Consider the following 21,221-nt stretch of genomic DNA (forward strand, 5'->3'; position numbering starts at 1 on the left):
TCTGCAGTCGGGAGAATTGCTGGACCAGAGGCAGCATGGATTCAGCAGGGGAAGGTCCTGTCAGACAAATCTGATTGACCTTTTTGACTGGGTGACTAGGGAATTGGATAGAGAAAGAGCATTCAATGTCATCCACTTGGATTTCAGCAAAGCTTTTGATATGATCCCGCACAGGAGACTGGTGAATAAAATGAGAAGCTTAGGAATGAGGGCCGAGGTGGTGGCCTGGATTGCAAACTGGTTGACAGACAGAAGACAATGTATGATGGTAAATGGAACTTACTCTGAAGAGAGAGCGGTGTTAAGCTTAGTGCTGCAAGGATCGGTGTTGGGACCGGTCCTGTTCAATATCTATGTGAGCGACATAGCGGATGAGATAGAAGGTAAGATTTGTCTTTTTGCGGATGACACTAAGATCTGCAACAGAGTGGACACACCGGAAGGAGTGGAGAGAATGAGACGGGATTTAAGGAAGCTGGAAGAGTGGTCGAAGATATGGCAGCTGAGATTCAGTGCCAAGAAGTGCAGAGTCATGCACATGGGGTGTGGAAATCCGAATGAACTGTATTCGATGGGGGGAGAAAGGCTGATGTGCACGGAGCAGGAGAGAGACCTTGGGGTGATAGTGTCTAATGATCTGAAATCGGCGAAACAATGCGACAAGGCGATAGCTAAAGCCAGAAGAATGCTGGGCTGCATAGAGAGAGGAATATCGAGTAAGAAAAGGGAAGTGATTATCCCCTTGTACAGGTCCTTGGTGAGGCCTCACCTGGAGTACTGTGTTCAGATCTGGAGATCGTATCTCCGAAGAGACAGAGACAAGATGGAGGCGATCCAGAGAAGGATGACCAAAAAGGTGGAGGATCTTCATAGAATGACTTATGAGGAGAGATTGAAGAATCTAAATATGTACACCCTGGAAGAAAGGAGGAACAGAGGTGATATGATACAAATGTTCAGATACTTGAAAGGTTTTAATGATCCAAAGACAACGACAAACCTTTTCCGTTGGAAAAAAATCAGCAGAACCAGGGGTCACGATTTGAAGCTCCAAGGAGGAAGACTCAGAGCCAATGTCAGGAAGTATTTCTTCATGGAGAGGGTAGTGGATGCCTGGAAAGCCCTTCCGGAGGAAGTGGTGAAGACCAAAACTGTGAAGGACTTCAAAGGGGCATGGGATAAACACTGTGGTTACATAAAGTCCAGAGGATGTGAATGAAGAGAGGGAGGCTTGCGGGAAAGACAGCTACTACCTGGAGATAATACCCTTATTCAATAAACATACACACGGTTAATGTGACTCCAACATGCTCTATGCTTCAACGGCAAGAGGAAATGTGGAAAAAAGGATTTGCATTCACAAAAAAGTGGGGAGTAGCTTGCTTGATACGGCAGTTACTACCCCAAACCAAACAAGTCTGATACTTCACTTTCAATGCATATCCATATCCAGTGTAGCTCTCTGCTTCAATGGCAGGGGGGAATGAAGAAAAGATTATTTTATATTCAGACAACAGCCAACAAGGACTGAATTACACAGTCTGGGTAAACAAATAAACATGGGTGTAGCTTGCTTGTTATGACAGTTAATACCCCGAACCAATTAAGCCTGATACTTCACTTTCAATACATATCCAGAGTAGCTCTCTGCTTCAACGGCAGGGGGAATGAAGAAAAGTGGATTTATATTCAGATAACAACGAACAAGGACTGAATTGCACAGGCTGGGTAAACAAATATGCATGGGAGTAAACTGCTTATTTCGGCGGTTACTACCCCTAACCAATTCAGCTAGATATTCACTTAGAAGCAGTTCCAGCACTGCTCTCTACATTAATGGCAGAGGTGGAAGGGAAATAGAACCAAAAGGTTACTAAAGGCCAAGAGTAACACATAAGTATGAGAGATAAAAAAAAAAAGTGTGGAAGCTTGCTGGGCAAACTAGATGGGCCATTTGGTCTTCTTCTGCCGTCATTTCTATGTTTCTATGTAAAGAAACAAAGAAAGATCTTTCACCAGAGATGTATAGACTGGTACAGAGAAGAGACAAGAGACGAGTGGGATACATAGAAGGAAGTTCTAAGAAATTGACAGGAGCCATGGAAAGCCAAGTTGTTACTGAGAAATTGTTCCATTTAGCATCGATATGTTCTTTCCTGGAAGCTCATGGCCACTCATCCCCATTTTTGGCCGGTGGAACATCCTCATGAACATTTTTCTCAACTTGGGGCTGCCGAGAATCAAGATAGATGACTGTATGGGCGAGTAGCCATAAATGATCATTAGACACACACACATCCAAGGGCTGGATGGTGGGAAGATGTCCAGGAACATCAGAACCTCTGAGAAGTAGAAAAACACATAAAGGAGCAGAAGGGAGGTGACAGTTTTGGCAGCTCCCATGCGGGCTTCTGCTCGGGATGTACTAACACTGGCCCCCCCTTGCTCCATCCGCCTGCTGTGTACACAGAGGGACATGACAATGAGAATATTGGAGACTCCCACAAGGAAAAGGGGTAAGGAACACCCAATGATGTTGCTAAAGAGCAGATAATAGAGGTTTATCTTAGGTAGAGCCTCATCCAAGGTAGTGTTCAGCATGAAGTTGTCACCAGTTATGTTACTGATTGGGTCTTTATAAATACTCCATGGTACAGGCAAGCTGATGAGTAGAGAGATCAGCACAGACCAGAGGAGCATCCAAGGTACCAGAGAGGAGATGCTATGCTTTAACCGGACCAGAATCGGGTGAGTAAAGAGGACGATCTGGAGGTAGTAGAAGCCACAGAGGCAGACCGTGAACCAGAAGCTTGAAAAGATGGTGAAAATTAGGAATGTATTGAAGACAGGATAAACCTGGTCCGAGAAATAGGCCTCACTCCACAAGAACACACAGAAGTCATTGGCTGTCATAGTGCATTGGAAGCAGATATTGAAGGCGCCAAGTGTAGACATGATTAGGTCACAGGCATTCGTGGCTCTGCCTTTAGCCTTGTCCAGGCAGTTCACTGCCACGATAAACACATTGTTCAGGATTCCCACTAGGGCACTTAGCCCCAGGACAGTCATGGAGATGAGCGTGAACAGTGGTAGCATGCTGTCTCCTGGCAACTTCGGCTCACGTTGCTCCCCTAGAGGCTTCTTAGGTGGGCTCCTCAGCAGTGGTTGCCTTTTCTTCGGGGGTTTTGACAGTCTCTAAAGAATAGCAGGAGACATTTATTAATAGGCTATTTATTTAGAAAATGAAAAGTTGAACAGAGGACAATCAGAGTGCAATGCTTACTACTCTATGGATTCCAGTCGGTAGAGACAGAGACAGAGACAGTCCTGGTTTTCTACCATGTCATGCATGGAGATGTACTTCCGGTTTCTTATGAAATTAGAATCAGAAGTCCCAGCATTCAATGGATGGAAAACCAAGACTGGCCCAGCCCCGCCCTAAATCAGGGAGCTATTGTGTTAGCCCAGTGGATGCCTGGAATCACCTGTGTTAGCAGAGATGGCAGCAACCAAAACCATGAAGGATTTAAAGTATGTTTGGGTCAGATACAGATGGCGGTGGTATGGGTGAGGGATTGAGTAGGGTACAGCTGGGCAGAAGCATTTGGCAAAGAGGTTCTTATCTGCAGACAGTTATTGAGTTACTTTGCACCCCAAAAGACCAAGGCCATAAAACATCTGAGGCTCCTCTAGGCCTCCAAAAGCTGATGAGTGTCCAACATCCTTTCTGGGAGTTCCTTGGATATCTGATAGCTGCAATAGACAGCGACATCGAACTAGGTTAACAAAAAATATAAATCATCCTTCTTGCATTTCTGCCGTTATGTATTTGTGAAAATGTTAACTTCCCAGTTATTCTAGCACAGCATTTTATTTTCATAGAGCTGGGGAGAGAAGAGAGAAATTCCCCAGCACAGTATCGCACTGCGCCAAAGCAGAGCAGCCGTGTGCAAGCCGGATTCAAAGGGCGAGGGGGCTCGCAACACTGGAAGAGGAACTCGCCCCCACGGGGTCTCTCAAGCAGCGTGAGCTGGGATTTTTCACTGGAAAGGAAGTCGGGATATGCATGGAAAATACATTTTTGTTTTTTTTGTTTCATATTAATTTTTTTATTTTATTTATTTATTTATTTATTTATTTATTTATTTCTCCGTTTTTATATACCGACATTCAAATGGATATCACATCGGTTTACAATAAACAGAGAACTACGCTGATAGAGCGCTTGACAGGAAACGTGACTAGATCAAAAGCAAACTTTTATTTATTTATTTTATTTATTTAAAGGCTTTTAATATACCGGTGTTCATGGGGCACATCACGCCGGTTTACAATAAAACTCAAGAAAGGAGGAAATTACAAAAACAGGGAGCGGGGTGAGGGAGTAGGCGAGAAGGGGAGTGGGGGGGGGGGGGTTAGACAGAGAGAAGAAGAAGAAAGAGCAGCAGAGAAGGTGGAGAGGAGTAACCATTTGTTAAATACAACAACATTTTGTTAGCATACTATCGTAAATTACGTCCAGACATTCAATGTGAGATGTACAAACGGAACAGTGCTCTTTTGTGAAGATTTGATGTCCTTCGGAGTGAGGACACTCACCCAAAGATGAGATTTGTGCAATGTTCTCTCAATCTAGCTTGATGTTACCCAGGTTGAATGTCAACGTGGCCCCTAACCCCTACACTAATACCTGAACCTCACCTCAAGTTACTAGGTGGGCCTCCCACAGAGATATAAATACTTATCTAGGGTGATGGCATTATGGCTAGTCTCTCTCTCTCTCTCTCTCTCTCTCTCACTCATCCAAGGTCCCTGATAGCTAGGTTGACACTCTGGGAGCATCAAACTAACAAAACCAGCATCTGTGAAAAACCACAACAGGTGATCAGCTGTAACACAAGCTATCGTACAGCTTAAATTGGCGTATAGCCCACTCCTCATCCTTTCCGGATTTGCATCTCACCGTACAATATGGTGCTATCGCATGTGTTATCGGCGCTTTTCACGTGTGATAAGCCCTTAACGCATGCAAAAATGCCGTAGCGCATTTTGATAAATGAGGGAGTTAATGCCCTCAATAGCATGGAATTTCCATGCAAGATCCCAAGCTGATTACAAATTTTAAACACTCATTTTGTGAGCGTGAACTCCTTGCTCCATTGGCGTTAAGGTTTGTGCTCACAAAATGAGCATTGAAGAGCAGATAATCCTGTTCATTTGGGTTAATGCACCTTTCTGTATCTGCCTGTTTGTAAGCCTTCTGAGGACAGGGAACATATCTACGATAAATAAGTGAAACTTGCCTTCAGCTTAGGTTGAGAAAAGTGAGGGATTAAATTCAAGAAAGCCTGAGTTACACAGAGGATCCTTAGTTGAAGGAATGTAGGATGTTTGTAAGATGTCCAAAAATGTGGCAGGTTGCTGCTGACGGATATGTTAATGATCGCTTTTTTTAGCCATTTATTGTTTGATGGGTAGTTTGGTCTTGTTTTATATTATTTGTTTTTACCTATCCTTTGTTTATGTTGTTTTTTGTAAACCACCTTGAAAGATCCTCAGATCAGGAAGGTGGTCTAGAAGTATTAAATATAAATAAATAGAAGAAAGCAAAGCCCCCAATCAAGTAAGATCCTGCAGAAGAGAAAGAGGAATGGCGAGCAGAAAGATCAGAGGGGCCACCCGATCCTTATTCACCATCGGATTCTGCGTCGCGGTGTGACCGCAGCGTCTGCTTCCTTATCTCCCCCTTTACTCTCTGTAAATACCAGCGATGAGGAGCTATAGGTAGCCTGCTCTATCCCAAACACTTCCAACCCATCCTAGCAGGGGACAGACAATCCCGGCCACTGGAAGGGTAAAATCCAAGAGCGCCTCTATGTCAAAATCACAAACGCCTTGTCCTCAGAGGTCCGTTTTTCAAGGTGTGGGTTATTTTTATTTTGGGATCGGAAGATACCCGTGGACGACGAGTTCCTTCCCTAATGCTTTTCTTTTTTAGAGACCCCACCTGCAAACTTTGCATCAGCGCAAGATTCTACGCGCTGCGAGCCTTGGCGCGAGGATTCCCGGGTGTCACGAGGGCAGGGGAGGATATTTTTCCTTTCTAAAGAATGGGAGGGACCTGGAAATACAGCAGAGGATGGATTTTGCCTTTCTTTTCCACCTTACTCCATTTTAGCTTACTTCTTAGCATTAAATTCTAGGTGAAAAATAATTGTGAATGTTTTCATTACTTTTTTTTTTCACAAAGGTGAACGATCTGTGCGGAACTGTTTTCTTTTTCCGTGGAGAAAAATGTTCTACTTTCTCTACCCTCCAGGGAAAAAAGAGTTTTGTAATAAATAAAAATAACAAATTAAAATAAAATGGGGACGAGGCATATCCCTGGTAAAACAGTGCTTTCTCCGCAGAGCCGCTCCGCTATAAAATGCAGGTGAACGTATGTGCGTCCATCCTGCAGCCCCGTAAATTGACCTGGACTGACTGGCAGGCGTTTCCTGGCCTGGCGCTGGGAAGGGGTTTGCACTTATGGATTTATAAAAGTACGGGCTTATATATTCTGCGCACATTTTAGCAGGAGTAAGTGTGGACGGGTAGTTTTGGTGGCTTCGAAGCAAAGCCACCTGGGAAAGTTTGCTTTGAAAGTCAGTGTGACCTATGCGTGGATTTTCTGACCATTTCCAGCTGTTACACATCCCAGGGCTATGGCTTCAGGAAGGAAGGAAGCCTCCACCATGATTTAATACTCCTCAATCACATTATATAATATAAAGTCCTTTATAGAGAGATATAGCAAAGCTTTCTTTTTACCCCACTCCTTGGTTCAAATAAGGTGAATCAGGAGCAACAACCAAAGATACAGGTAAACCTGACAGCAGAGAAAGGGGGCAGTGGGAAAGATCAGAGGTAATAACCAAAGGCACAGTCATTGCTGAGGGGAGGGAGAGGGAAAGGCAGAGGGGGAAACCAGGGGCAATAACTAAAGATACAGGAACTGCTGAGGGGGGCGGGGAGAGAGGGGTAGGGGGAGGAAAGGAGGGGCAATAACCAGAGATACAGAAACCGCTGAGGGGGCGGAGAGGTAGAAGGGGAAAACAGGGGCAATAATAAGAGATACAGGAACTGCTGAGGGGGGAGAGAGGGGTAGGGAGAGGAAAGCAGGGGCAATAACCAGAGATACAGGAACTGCTAAGGGGGTGAGAGGAGTAGGAAGGAGGAAAGCAGGGGCAATAACCAGAGATACAGGAACTGCTGAGAGGAGAGAGAGGGGTAGGGAGAGGAAAGCAGGGGCAATAACCAGAGATACAGGAACTGCTGAGGGGGGAGAGAGGGGTAGGGAGAGGAAAGGAGGGGCAATAACCAGAGATACAGGAACTGCTGAGGGGGCGGAGAGGTAGAAGGGGAAAACAGGGGCAATAATAAGAGATACAGGAACTGCTAAGGGGGGAGAGAGGGGTAGGGAGAGGAAAGGAGGGGCAATAACCAGAGATACAGGAACTGCTGAGGGGGCGGAGAGGTAGAAGGGGAAAACAGGGGCAATAATAAGAGATACAGGAACTGCTGAGGGGGGAGAGAGGGGTAGGGAGAGGAAAGCAGGGGCAATAACCAGAGATACAGAAACCGCTGAGGGGGCGGAGAGGTAGAAGGGGAAAACAGGGGCAATAATAAGAGATACAGGAACTGCTGAGGGGGGAGAGAGGGGTAGGGAGAGGAAAGCAGGGGCAATAACCAGAGATACAGAAACCGCTGAGGGGGCGGAGAGGTAGAAGGGGAAAACAGGGGCAATAATAAGAGATACAGGAACTGCTGAGGGGGGAGAGAGGGGTAGGGAGAGGAAAGCAGGGGCAATAACCAGAGATACAGGAACTGCTGAGAGTAGAGAGAGGGGTAGGGAGAGGAAAGCAGGGGCAATAACCAGAGATACAGGAACCACTGAGGGAGCGGAGAGGTAGAAGGGGAAAACAGGGGCAATAATAAGAGTTACAGGAACTGCTGAGGGGGGAGAGAGGGGTAGGGAGAGGAAAGCAGGGGCAATAACCAGAGATACAGGAACTGCTGAGAGTAGAGAGAGGGGTAGGGAGAGGAAAGCAGGGGCAATAACCAGAGATACAGGAACCGCTGAGGGGGCGGAGAGGTAGAAGGGGAAAACAGGGGCAATAATAAGAGATACAGGAACTGCTGAGGGGGCGGAGAGGTAGAAGGGGAAAACAGGGGCAATAATAAGAGTTACAGGAACTGGTAATGGGATAGAGGAGTAGGGAGGAGGAAAGCAGGGGCAGAGATATAGAAATTGCAGATGGGGGGAGAGAGAAGGGTAGGAGGGGAAAAGTAGAGGCAGTAAAGACAGGCACAGTCACTGCTGAAGGAACGTGAGGGGGCAGGAAGGAAAAGCAGGAGCAATAACCAGAGATACAGGAACTGCTGAGAGGAGAGAGAGGGGCAGGAAGGAAAAGCAGGGGCAATAACCAGAGATACAGGAACTGCTGAGAGGAGAGAGAGGGGCAGGAAGGAAAAGCAGGGGCAATAACCAGAGATACAGGAACTATTAAGGGGAGAGAAAGGTAATAGGAAACTGGAAATGAACGAATGTATAACCTGTTCCCTAGTAGTTTTGAATACCATGCTGGGATTGGAACCCACTGTTCCAGACCACCTGAAGGTCGAGCTGTGATGCTTCAATCAAGGCAGAGGGGAGACGAGAAATCACTTACCCGTAAGATGCAATAAGGACCAGGCTGCGGGTGAATATGGGACCAGCAGGAATAGCAGAGAGCAGAACACCTACAGCAGCACCGGAGACCGAGGACCCCTCCTCGGGGGCTGTCTGACAGCAGCGGTTCCCGGAGACACAGACAAGGAGCAGCAGCAGCAGCTTCCATCACATCTGCAGCCAACATCTGCCCAGCAGTTCAACCATGGGCTTCAGCACCCACCCTGCCCTCATCTCGCTGGCTCTTTACAAAACAACCCAGAAACTCTCTCTAACCCCCATGCCCTGAAATTCCTGAGGGGCGCCCCTCACCCAGAAACTGAATTTATATCTGAGAGGAGGAACCTGCAACCTGCCTGTTTAAACCCTCACCAGCCTTATGAAAGGCAGAGCCTCCCTACCCATCTCCCCCCTCCGCTCCCTTCCCATCAATCTTATTCAGGCAGGGGAAAGCTTCTGAGAAAAAGAGAAAAGAACCAGCCTTACAGATAAGATCAGGCTGGGAGGGTTTTAAAGAACAGGAGATTCTGGCAGGGAGTTCTAGCTAACTCCTTCTCACACTTCACAGCTCCCACCTCCCTTTCTATTGCCTTTAAGATCAGAGGTGAAGCCGCTTTCACTTTGCTTCATTTTAAGAAAAGGAACAGTGATTTCCTGCTTTGGAAGTTTTCTGATTCCAAAGCTCAAAGTGTCCTGGAATTCCTGCCCAGCTCCAACACCTCCACCACAACAATCCTGAATTTTTTATGCAGTACCCAGATTATATTTTTTTGGGGGGGGAGAAGAAATAAGCCCCCAGATCCTGTTAGGCCAGAGCTTGTTCTTGAGAAATGCACACTCAGTGCCCCCTGCGGCCCATGGAGAAGGGACTGTCTCTTAGGTATATCCGTATAGTGCTGCACACCTATTGTAACGCTATAGACATAATCAGGAGGGGGTGAAGTGATGTTTGTGGGTAGTTACAGCCCAGTCACTGACTATATAAAGTCTAGAGGATGCCCCCCCGAGGACCATCCTCCCCACTCCTACACACACACTATAATTCTCTATAATTACAGAGAAGGTTCAAGAGGTCTTATGCTGCTTGTATAATTGATACTTCACTACCTACCGGCCTGGATTAAGATGAAATAATAATAACATGTTTTTCTGGCACCTGTTCTAGTCCCCTCAGACCAGGAAAACATTTTTATTGTGAGATAAGAAACTGATGAATGGGGAAGGAGGAAGATCAAGGGTTACCACTTCACCTGACATCAACGGAACAGGCCTATCCAGACCTGGTTTTGACCCATCACATGCCCAGGACGTATACCTCTGATTTTCCTGTTTGTCTCCCCAGGTCAGCAAAACTACAACTCCCTGCATGCAATGGGGCAAAATCAGGACTACAATGGCCCATTCCGTTGATCTTGGGTGAGGTGGTGACCCTGAGGAGATCTCAGGAAGAGTGTTTGGTGCGAACTCGAATTCTGAAGTCCTGTTCTGAAGCAGCACTTACAGTATTTGAAGGTGGCCTAGGCTGGAAATGATCTCCACAGCTGTAGAAGCACTATAGCATAGGTCTACACCATGTCAGAAAGCAAAACAAATTCTTTAAAGCAAACCTGGTACCAGTTTTGGTGAGACACGTTAATTTCAGGTTCCTGCTCTTCCCACTGGGTACTTGCCAGGTTCTTATGGCCTGGATTGGCCACTGTTGGAAACAGGATGCTGGGCTTGATGGACCCTTGGTCTGACCCAGTATGGCATGTTCTTATGTTCTTATGTTCTTATGAGCCTGTCAGGGAGTCACTAAGAGTTGGAGGTTGAGGAAGGAAGCTCGCTGAGAAAATCCTTCCGTAGAAGTGATTTCATTTTCCCTCTTAAGATCTGGGGGCTTCCACAAGGCGCTCTTCCCCCTCTATTTCTTCCCAGTGCACCTCCAGTATCACCCGCCACTTCCATCTCTCACCTCCTTACCACTCTGCATTTCCTTGCTGCTTAGCCCATAGCAATTGACCTTTTGTAGGGGAGGGGGAAGAGGGGGCTTGGCCTCACATGGAAAATATAGGAGAGTCTTGGTGGCCATCTTTAAAGCAGATCCTTCCAAAATAAATTTGTGTTCACAATTGGTTTTCTACCTATTCTCAGTCAGATAGAAATGAAGGGGTTTGCTAACGGGGTACCCACTCCTCGGGGGCCTCTTCTGTTTCTTTCAGGTGCTATCAGGAAACCGGTACTCGCTCCTCGAGGGCCCATGTTCCCTGAGTCGCTGCCTGCAACTTCAAACCCTTCTACTTGGAAGACTTCACTAACAGTTTCCATCTGTGAGTACAACTATCATCTATTCCACAGTACTGCTTCACTGGAACCAGGTACTCGCTCCTTGAGGGCCTGCTTTCTTTTCCAGTGCCAGACTTCTCGTCTAGTGGAATCTCTGTTACTGCTATGTGAGTACAGTACAACTGAGTCTCTCTGCTCTAAGGGATCAGGTACTCGCTCCTCGAGGGTCTGCTCTCCCTGTCTCGGAGCTTCTCCTAATTCTACCTGGACTCTGAATGCTTCTTATCGTGTACTCATAACTTTCAGTCTCTTTCCACTACAGCACAGTGTAGCAGAGGATTTGCTGTTCCAGCGTTCTGTGGGAGACATGCCCAGCCGGGCTCAACATCTACTACTCACTACTACCACCTCCGGTGTTTTCCAAAACTGTTTAATAAAAGATTCAAATCTGTGTTTGTGTGTCCAGTCTAGCCTGACACTGTGGTCCCTCACGGGATTGCCCCCCGTGGACATGGTCAGCTGCCACAGTGTCCAAGGATCCACCCAAACATCAATAACCACCACACTACCCGCTTCTCGGGGGAAGTTTGGAGATGCAGAGGTTTCATTAATCAGTGTTGCATGCACTTTTCCCTGCAACTATTGCCCTGGGCTGAATTTGCCATCAACTCTCATCCAGCAACATCCACTGGATTAACACTATTCGAAGTGGTTTATGGACGACTACCATTGCCACCACTGCCACTTCTACTGTCAGTGTCGTCCCCGGCAGCTCAATCTACTGCCAAAGATATTCAACAACTCTGGACTCAAACCAAAGAGATGCTTCTCAAAGCAGGACTTTGAGCTAAGAAAGGATACGATGCTCACCACTTCAAGGCTCCAGATTTCCAGCCTGGTGACAAAGACTGGCTATCCACTAAGCACTTAAGACTTAAAATACCTTCAGTTCGCTTCTCTCCAGGCTTCATTGGACCTTTCCCATTCTCAGACGATTAGGCTATCTCACCTATAGTCTGAAGCTACCACCTACATTGAAGATTCATAATGCGTTCCACGTCTCACTATTGAAGCCTTTGATCCTTAGTGAGTTCTCTAACAAGACACCTGAACCTACACCAATAGATGCAGAAGAAGACATCAAGTATAAGGTAGATGCTGTACTTGACGTAAGAAAAAGAGGCAGAGTATGGGAATACCTCCTGTCATGGGAGGGTTATGGAACTGAAGATAACTCTTGGACACCTTTGGCTAATATTTTGGATAAAGAGATGCTACTAGAATTCCACAGAATGCATCCTCAGAAACCAAGACCAGGTAGGAAGTCCGGAGGATGCACAAGCAGTTCTGAAAGTTATCCTCCCTGGTTTTTCTATAAAAGCAAAACACCAGTCCTCTTTTTGCCAGCATGGCATTTTCTGTGCACCATAACGAATTGTTTGAAAAATAATAATTTTGGACAGAGTTTTCCTACACAACAGAGATAAAAATAGATGCTGCCATTCTTCCTTCTGATTATAAACCTTTTCCAGACCTACCGACACATTTTTTTTAACTCTCTTTATTAAATTTTAAACAAAATACAAGAAAAATAAAGAAACAGTAACAATTGCATATTCAAATAATTAAGAATACAGGAAAGATGGCGGACTCCTAAGATGGCAGCACGCTGAGAGGCTTGGGAAGTCAGGATTCTTGAAGTTCCTCAAAGTTACTTATTTTCTTCACAATGCCCGCGAAAAGAAAGGGGACAATACGTGTTTTCCCCTCAGTTTCCTTACCTACAGTAACGGGACAACAAGAAATCACGAACTTCCTTAGCCCGGCAACAAACACACCAAGGAATGAGGATACCGCAGGACTAGTCGAAGAGAGAGCTTCGATTCAGTCAACGGAGGAGTCATCCTTGAGCCCAGACCTTAGACAAGCGCTGACGCAGAGGGCTGAGGTGGTGTTGCAGCCCGGACCGCATATCAGAGGATCACTTCCTGGTTTGCCTGCAGAGGGAACAACTGCAATTGTGGCATCGGCAGAGGCTGGGTCAACGGCTGCCAGCAACTCAGGGACCCCGAAAGGCGATATAATATCAGGTACCGGGCTGGGTCCAGGGGTAATCGGGGAAGAACCCCCGGGAGGAACTCTGCAAAACCCCGTGGGAGGATTACCCGAATTTGCCCCGTTGGTTGTCCCCGAACGCCCTCAGGTCATAACTCTTGTCGCATTGTGGGACTTGATGCCTGGCACTGTGAATACTTTTAATGGGTTTAATACAAGATTGGAGCATTCAATTTTACAAAATACAACAATTACTTCCCATATGCAAAATCAAATGAATTTACTTGCGGGTAAAGTTCATGTGTTGGAAGAGAAGGAATCCGGAAATTTGGAGTTCAAAGTTGCCACAGTGAGAGACAGAGATACTTTGTCGAAAAGGATCGAAACTTTGGAAAACAAGTCAAGGCAATTGAATTTGCGTATTGTGAATTTCCCCAGAGTGACTGGAGAGACTCCTCTTACCACTTTTAAGAAATTTATGGGGAAAATACTGGGGATATCCCAGGAAGAACTTCCACCTATTAATAAATGCTATTTTCTTCCAAAATCAGCAGTTACCGCTACCGCTCAGAATAGGCAAGAGAATCTCACTGATATAATAGAAAGTTCAGATATTGATGTACTGGAAAGAGCAACACTTCTGGTTTCCTTTATTTCCTTAATTGACCTACAATTAGTCATGAGAAAATACTTTAGATCCTTTCCAGTGTCATATATGAATGCTAATGTTAAAATCTACCCTGACTTGGCTGCTGCTACACAAATAAGACGTAGAGGCTTTTCAGCCCTTCGCCAAGAAGTGATTGCTCTAGGTTTTTCTTTTATGTTAAAATTTCCGTGTAAATGTGTGCTTAAGAAAGGGGTAGATACCTTTATTCTTTTTTCTCTTGAACAATTAAAGTCTTTTATTGATTTGAGAAAACCAGCCACATCGACTCCCACTAATATATGAAGTATTTTGTGTGTAAAAGGCCATTCTCTTACTGTAGAACATGTTACTTCCTATAATTCTCTCTTTAAATTCCATGGAGTTCTCCCATTAACTGTATTGATTTTTGGGTAAATGGAAACATTTCGATTGAAACAGGATGGTGATGCAAAGTGATAGGATTTAGTTAATTATGTTTCTTTCTTTGTTACTATAATTTTTATTTCCACAATTTCTGTATTGCAGAAATGATGAATTTTTGTAATTGAAAAACTGATAAATAAAGAATTTAAAAAAAAAAAAAAAAGAATACAGGAAAAATCAAAGGCAACCATTTTCTTGAATATCACAAATTTTGACCAGAAAAAAAAAAAAAAGAATCTGAAACAACAAGGATACGATTTATCATCCTAAGTGGGGAATTGGGCAAGTTGCAAGAGTGGATTCAGGTAGCAATCTATCTTGGCAAAAATGTCTTCAAATGATCTGGGTCAGAAAAACCCATTTGTTACCTTGATATCTGAGTGGACATTTGCAAGGGAATCTTCCAAGAAAGGAATCACCAAGAACCAAAACTCCTGGTTCTTCAAAAGAAAACTGTTTCATCTTGCCTAAGTTTCCCTTGCAACATCTGAAAATAATGCAATTTTCTGTCACTTATAGAAATGTCGGCATCATTCTTAATCCTGAAAAAAGACCTCAAGGTCCAATATTTATCAGATCCTGGTGCATACGACGCTATTAAAGTAGCTCTAATGCTCTGTCCCCAGCAGTGGATACATGTTTGTATCTGTATACATATTGTAGTTTAACTGTGTTTAGTGCAGTCCCTCCTTCTGAGGATTCTTAGTGCTGAAACACTGTTTGTAACCCATGATATAAAATCTGTGAGCCTTTGCCTTTAAGAGGAGCCTTTGCCCTTAAGAGGCCCCCCCCCCCCCTCCTCCACTTCCTCTCACCATCGGGAGAGCTTGATGGCAATCTAACTTGAGTTTTCCAAGGTGCCCTATAGGTTCAAAGGACTGCCCTTCATGCTCCCCCTGTGTTACATGGTTTTCAGGCTCACCGCCATTGGACCCTGTCCCCTGCTTCCTGCTTGTGAGGGCGTTTTCCTTTAGCAGCTCTCGACAAGAGTTCAGTTTTGCTCCACGCTTGCTTCTGAGCCAGCAGCGCTCTGTAATACCCCTTGAAACGATCGGGTTTTTTTTTACCTTCTCTCTTACTGCCTTCTTCTAAGGACTAAATCAGCCTCATATTCCTCATGCTTTCTACCTCTACCATAAACCAACTCCTGCAACACAAGAGACTCCCTTCTCCCTTCTCCTACCTCGTTTCCATTACCAAAGATCTTTGCCTAGGAGCTCACATTTGAAATGCAACAATTGTAAGTAGAATTTACCTGTACAATAAATAATTTCAAACTTACAGAATCTTTGTCTTGAGGACTGATTGGAGAGAAAGTTTAGCTGCCTGGATAGCAAACTCGGATGTTTACCTGATCCAGAACATCTAACTTTAACTCCTGTGAATGAATTCTCTAAAAATATGGTTATATCTAAGTCACCAGGAACTAATGAAATCTTTCCTGCATTTTCTTCAGATGAAATAATCTATTTTTTCTCAAATGGTAAATAAAAACCTTAGATGTTGCTGGAATTATTTCTTTAGGTACCTTCAAAAATTTGAGATAACATTTTTTAAACATTTCTAAAAGTGGAATTAATGAACAATAAGAAAAATTACTACTGACACATTGGCAGGAATTCTGTTCCCTAGTTATTTTATTTCTTGCACAGCCCAGGTAAAGGGAAGATCCTGCCCCTAATCCAGTGTTAAATTTTGAGTTCATTGCTAATGCTTCAGCTTTTTTTATAATTTATAATTAAACCTGCAAATGCACTAAAAGCCTGAAATATGGATAACATAGTGGGTGCGGAGTTACCAGCGTCCATGACCAGTAACAAGAAATCATCCATGATGTTTAACTTATATTCGAAATCCCTGATATCCTTAAATGCAGGTTCATCTCTCAATTTGGCCGCCAAGGCTTCCAAATAATAATAGAGAGTGGACAACCTTGCCTGTTCCTCCCCCCCGCCCCCCCCCCCCCCCCCCCCCACACACAAGTTAAATTTTTCAGGGGTTTCCCCATTTATCAAGATTTTGGTTGTGGGCTTGTCATAAAGCCTTTAATTATATTGTTCAGAGGAACTGCTGGATCCTATGGTAATGGCTCCAGCACAGCACTTCCTGCCTTTGCCAGTGGCTCCAGCATAGCACTTCCTGCCTTTGGCAGTGGCTCCAGCATAGCACTTCCTGCCTTTGGCAGTGGCTCCAGCACAGCACTTCCTTCTTTGGTAGTGGCTCCAGCACAGCATTTCCTTCTTTGGCAGTGGCTCCAGCACAGCACTTCCTTCTTTTGCAGTGACTCCAGCATAGCACTTCCTGCCTTTGGCAGTGGCTCCAGCACAGCACTTCCTTCTTTTGCAGTGACTCCAGCACAGCACTTCCTGCCTTTGGCAGTGGCTCCAGCACAGCACTTCCTTCTTTTGCAGTGGCTCCAGAACAGCACTTCCTGCCTTTGGCAGTGGCTCCAGCACAGCACTTCCTTCATTGGTAATGGCTCCAGCACAGCACTTCCTTCTTTGGCAGTTTTGCCTCTGGTACATCCACCCCTCTGGGCCTTATGCTAGTGAGATTTTGCCACCACCAAATAATTGACACTCTAGGCAATTGCTTAGTTTGTCTACTAAAAACATTGGCCCTGGGTACCTGAGTAGTCTGAAAAACTTGCAATGTTAAACTCCCAGCAGCCATATGTACCCGGGCCTCGCTGTCACCCAACTGCTTTCTTGGCTCCCTGTCAACCTCATTTTATTTTTGGTGGAGCTAATGGAGTCACTCCCCTTTCTGCTTGCAAGAAAAAGTAATGAAACCTATAAGGAAGCAAAAGAGTCAATATTTGAGCAGGCATCAAAAACTTTAGTCAGAACCACCAAAGAGCCAAATGCCTGATTGCTGTGGGGTTGACCATCCCAACCTTACAAGCTTCCATTGCTGTACACCCATCAGCCTTATGAAGCTACATTCTTGTTTATCTTTCAGTGAATACTAATTTTAGTGGGGCTGGCCCCATGTCCCCTTATGTTTTACTGTAATCCGTGAGTTAGTCTCCATGGGAATAATTAAAACTAAGAGGACTTACACCATTTCTCTTGCACAATTAGGCAATTCTGCAAATGGATTTCTTGCTTGGCTTCATTAAAATGATCTCTTTTCTAGATTTCTGCCCCAGCAGCTTTCTTTGTTCAGTGGTTAATACCCTGCGTATATCACCCCGCCCAACACTCATTCTGAAACCAGTTCTCTAATTCCAGAAACTCCAATGACCCAAAGGTTGCTCAGGCTGAAGGGCAAGGGAACGAGCCAAATTTATAATGTGCACCAGAAGAAGAAAATAATTTAGAGCATTATAAATCTACTGCAAACACTGCTATTTTTTTTTATTAAAACAGGGATTTTGACTGTATTCATTCTGCAGTCACCTGGATGGATTCTTTGTGGGCTGTGCTGTTGACCCAGGGTAAGCATCACCCCAAGAATGTGTAGTTTGTGAGTCTTTGAAACCATGCCGGCCCCTCTACAAGACATATCTGTGTGTGGTCGCAAAAGCCCAAGCACATCCTCGTCTCTGGATAATTCTTTTGTGTTGGGTCAATAAAACACAGTACAGTTAATTAAAGCAGGAAGGGGTAGGTCCTGCACTGAGTGCTTATGTTGCTGGTTTAAAATACAAAGGGAATGGACACCCTTTTCTGAAATTCTTGGGAATGTCCCAAGTAGAGCTGGGAGGAGACCCCTATTATTTTATCTGGTTGTTTACCTCCCCTCCATTCTTCCAAAATGACCCCCGTATGGAATTAAGACAGCAGATGATGATGGGATGACGGTAGATAATTGTCCCACATATTCTGCCCAGTTGCTTCCACACACACAGTTCCAGCAAAGGATCTCTCCCAGCATTCAGTAATACAAGTTTCCCCACCTGCATGATATCATTCTGCTGGATCTTTGGTCTTTTGCCTTTCTGGGTAGATGAGCATTCTTAAACCACCTCCTTCCCCATGTCCTTTACCCAACCTTCAACTCTGTTTACTGAACAAAAATAGCAAGACCCAGAAGGGCCACTGGTCAGATTGCAAATTTTATTCCATGTAGCATTACTTATAGAAATGTAAGCATCATTACAGCACTTTACAATGACATGAAGTGTGTGCGGGATGCTTCAGTCCCTCACTGATCAACTTACCCTTAGTGTACACTTGACTTTAGCACCTTGCAGGCCAATCCTTTCTGATTCCTCACCAAGGTCAGTCTGGATTGGTCGGCAGTGCCATATAAAAACAGGCTGTGCATGTGCTTAGGTCTGGTTGTTTTTTGGGGTTTGGAAGTGGAAGGAGATTGCTAGAGATTCCCATCTCGGGTCTCACAGCCTAACCCAGGGGAATAGGACACCACTCCTGTCAGCCCCTCACGGATCTGGAGAAAGTTTTGTCCTGGAGAGTTGAGATGAGATTTTGGAAGGTTTTGTCATTACTTGTCCAGTAGGGAAGCCAACCCTGCCTGTGGGAAGGAGGGACAGGTGCTGTTTCTCCTTTTAGCTGAGATACGAGAGGGTGGCAGCGGCCAGAGATGAAAGGAGAGTGTGGGTTTTTTAATGAGAGTTTTTGTATCATGGGAAGAAATCTTTTGACCACCAGTTCTACCCACCTGAGGGAAGGAGATTTTCTCTTGGGAATTTGATTCACTGTATTTCTGCTTTCTGTCACCAGAAGCTCAGCTTGAGGAATTTAACATCAAAGGAGACAGGAGATCCTTGCCCTCCTGAGATCCTGCTCCTTAACCTTCAGAGTGGGACTCCTAGGATTTCCAGCCACGAGGGACAGTGACTCAGTGGGAGATCACTGAGAAAGGGCACTTTGGGTTCCTTCTTCTGTATGAAGACTTGCTAAGGACTTTTTTTTGTGAATTGGACTTAAAAGTAATTTTTGTTGCAGGAAATCCTTTTTCTGGACACTCAATTTAAGTGACCAGCCTGTACCTTCTGAGTCAAGGAAGCCGTCAAGCAAGACATCTGAGAGGGAGTACAAAGGAGACTGTGGCTGCAGAAAGAGTGGCAGACTGTGTGAAAGGGTCCCCTCCCTTGTTCACCCTCCTCCTGGCTGGAATGAACCCCAATGGCTTCCTGCAAATTGTGGACTGTGTCACTGATGGAAAGGAAGATCTGGTATGGACAATGGCCCCTGTATTCCAGGCAGCCCCCAAAAAGGGACTTATGAGGGTAGCAGTCAGACATCAATGCACTTTAATGAAAGAGGGTGAGATTTGTACTCACAGCCACAGGAGCCTCAAGTCAGGATATGGAGAAATAAGGAGTGATGTTTGGGTGAAGAGTTGAGAGGTCATTCTAAAGAAACCAAAAATGATCTTCCTCCAGAGGTGCGTAGACTCGGATAGACAGAAGAGACAAGAGTTAGAAGAGTGGGATGGATAGAAAGAACTACAAAGAAATAGGCAGGAGCCATGGAACTCCAAGAAGTTACCGAGTAATTGTTCCACTAGTTAACACCACTAAGTTCTTTCCTGTAAGCTCATGGTCCCCTATCCCCATTTTTGGCCGGTGGAACATCTTCATGGACATTCTTCTCAACTTAGGGCTGCCCAGAATCAAGATAACTGACTGTGTGGGTGCATAGCCATAAATGACCATCAGGCACACACACAGCCAGGGACTGGTAGGCGAGAAGATGTCCAGGAACATCAGACCCTCTGAGAAGTAGAAGGACATGTAAAGGAGCAGAAGAGAGGTGACAGTCTTGGCAGCCCCCATGCGGGCCTCTGCCCGTGGTGTGCTAAGGCTGGTCCCACCCTGCTCCATCCGCCTGCTGTGTACACAGAGAGACATGACAATGAGAATGTTGGAGATCCCCACAAGGAGAAGGGGTAAGAAACAACCAATGATGTTGGTGAAAAGGAGATAGTAGAGGCTTAGCTTAGGTAGAGCTTCATCCAAGGTGATGTTTGCCATGAAGCTGTCACTGGTCATGTTATTGATTGGGTCTTTGTAAACACTCCATGCTGCAGGAAAACTGAGGAGTAGAGAGATCAATACAGACCAGAGGAGCATCCAAGGTACCAGAGAGGAGATGCTCTGCTTTAACCGGACCAGGATCGGGTGAGTAAAGAGGACGATTTGGAGGTAGTAGAAGCCACAGAGGCAGACTGTGAGCCAAAAGCTAGAGAAAATAGTAAAGTCTAGGAAGGTGTTGAAGATGGCATAAACCTGGTCCGAGAAGTAGGCTTCACTCCACAGGAACACAAAGAAGTCGTTGGCTGTCATGGTGCACTGGAAACAGATGTTGAAGGCACTAAGTGTAGATATGATGAGGTCGCAGGCATTTGTGGCCCTGCCTTTAGTTTTGTCCAGGCAGTTCACTGCCACAATGAACACATTGGTCACGACTGCCATTAGGGTGCTCATTCCCAGGATGACCATGGAGATGAGCGTGAATAGGGGTAACATGCTGTCTGTTTGCGACTTCGGTTCACTTTGCTCTCCTGGCAGCTTATTAGTCTGGCTCCTCAGCAGTGGTTGCCCTTTCTTCAAGGGCTTTGATGATCTCTAAGGAACAGACAGGAGTCATTCAGTAATGTTGCTCATTTAGAAAATTAAAAGTGGAACAGAGGACAGTCAGGGTATAATGAAATTATTTAATAATAATAATTATTATTATTATTATAAAATAAAACATGTATTCCTTGCAAACTCCACAGTTAAAGGCTAGTTTTATCATAACATACATAATTATAAAACATAACCAACAATAAATACATAACTAGATATTTTAAAACTTCAATGATCAGTTGAAAGGGTGGCTGACCTCGCAATCTGAGAGTTTATTGACAGGAATTTAAAGCCTCATAAAACAGTTTTAAAAAAATATGTTTTCAGTTGTTCCTTAAATGTCTAATGGCGTGGACATGATATGAATTCCAGAGACTGGGACCAGCCACGGAACTGGATCACTCATGGCCCTCGACCAGATGGATGAGCTTAGGAGATCCTAATATCCAGTAAATCCTGAACGCTTGATCTAGGAGTTAGAGTGGGACGGTAGATCTTTAATGCTGCACAAATACGTAGTGGGGACTGCTCATGGAAGGCCTTACAAATAATCATATAATTACTTTAAATTGTATTTG

The 21,221-nt window shown here is 44.9% G+C and overlaps 2 protein-coding genes across 2 annotated transcripts; both read right to left on the reverse strand.

Annotated features, from left to right (window-relative positions):
- Positions 1–1,940: 1,940 nt before the first annotated feature.
- On the reverse strand, positions 1,941–9,074 carry LOC115082106 (taste receptor type 2 member 40-like). The gene is made up of 2 exons (XM_029586370.1): positions 8,712–9,074; positions 1,941–3,195 (listed from the first exon to the last, which is right to left on the reverse strand). The coding sequence occupies exons 1-2, from the start codon at positions 8,895–8,897 to the stop codon at positions 2,116–2,118; spliced, it is 1,266 nt and encodes a 421-aa protein (XP_029442230.1). The 5' UTR covers positions 8,898–9,074; the 3' UTR covers positions 1,941–2,115.
- Positions 9,075–19,557: 10,483 nt separating this feature from the next.
- LOC115082102 (taste receptor type 2 member 40-like) lies at positions 19,558–20,541 on the reverse strand. Its single transcript, XM_029586366.1, has one exon. The coding sequence runs from the start codon at positions 20,539–20,541 to the stop codon at positions 19,558–19,560; it is 984 nt and encodes a 327-aa protein (XP_029442226.1).
- Between the last annotated feature and the right edge of the window lie 680 nt (positions 20,542–21,221).

The sequence above is a fragment of the Rhinatrema bivittatum genome, unplaced genomic scaffold, assembly GCF_901001135.1.
Source record: "Rhinatrema bivittatum unplaced genomic scaffold, aRhiBiv1.1, whole genome shotgun sequence".
NCBI lineage: Eukaryota > Metazoa > Chordata > Amphibia > Gymnophiona > Rhinatrematidae > Rhinatrema > Rhinatrema bivittatum.

Bases quoted from the DNA above. Each gene is read 5' to 3' on its own strand.
- LOC115082106 (XM_029586370.1), bottom strand. From the start codon at position 8,897: ATGTTGGCTGCAGATGTGATGGAAGCTGCTGCTGCTGCTCCTTGTCTG. The intron at 3,196-8,711 runs GTAAGTGATTTC...GCTATTCTTTAG, and splicing joins GTCCTTATTGCATCTTACGG to AGACTGTCAAAACCCCCGAA.
- LOC115082102 (XM_029586366.1), bottom strand. From the start codon at position 20,541: ATGTTACCCCTATTCACGCTCATCTCCATGGTCATCCTGGGAATGAGC.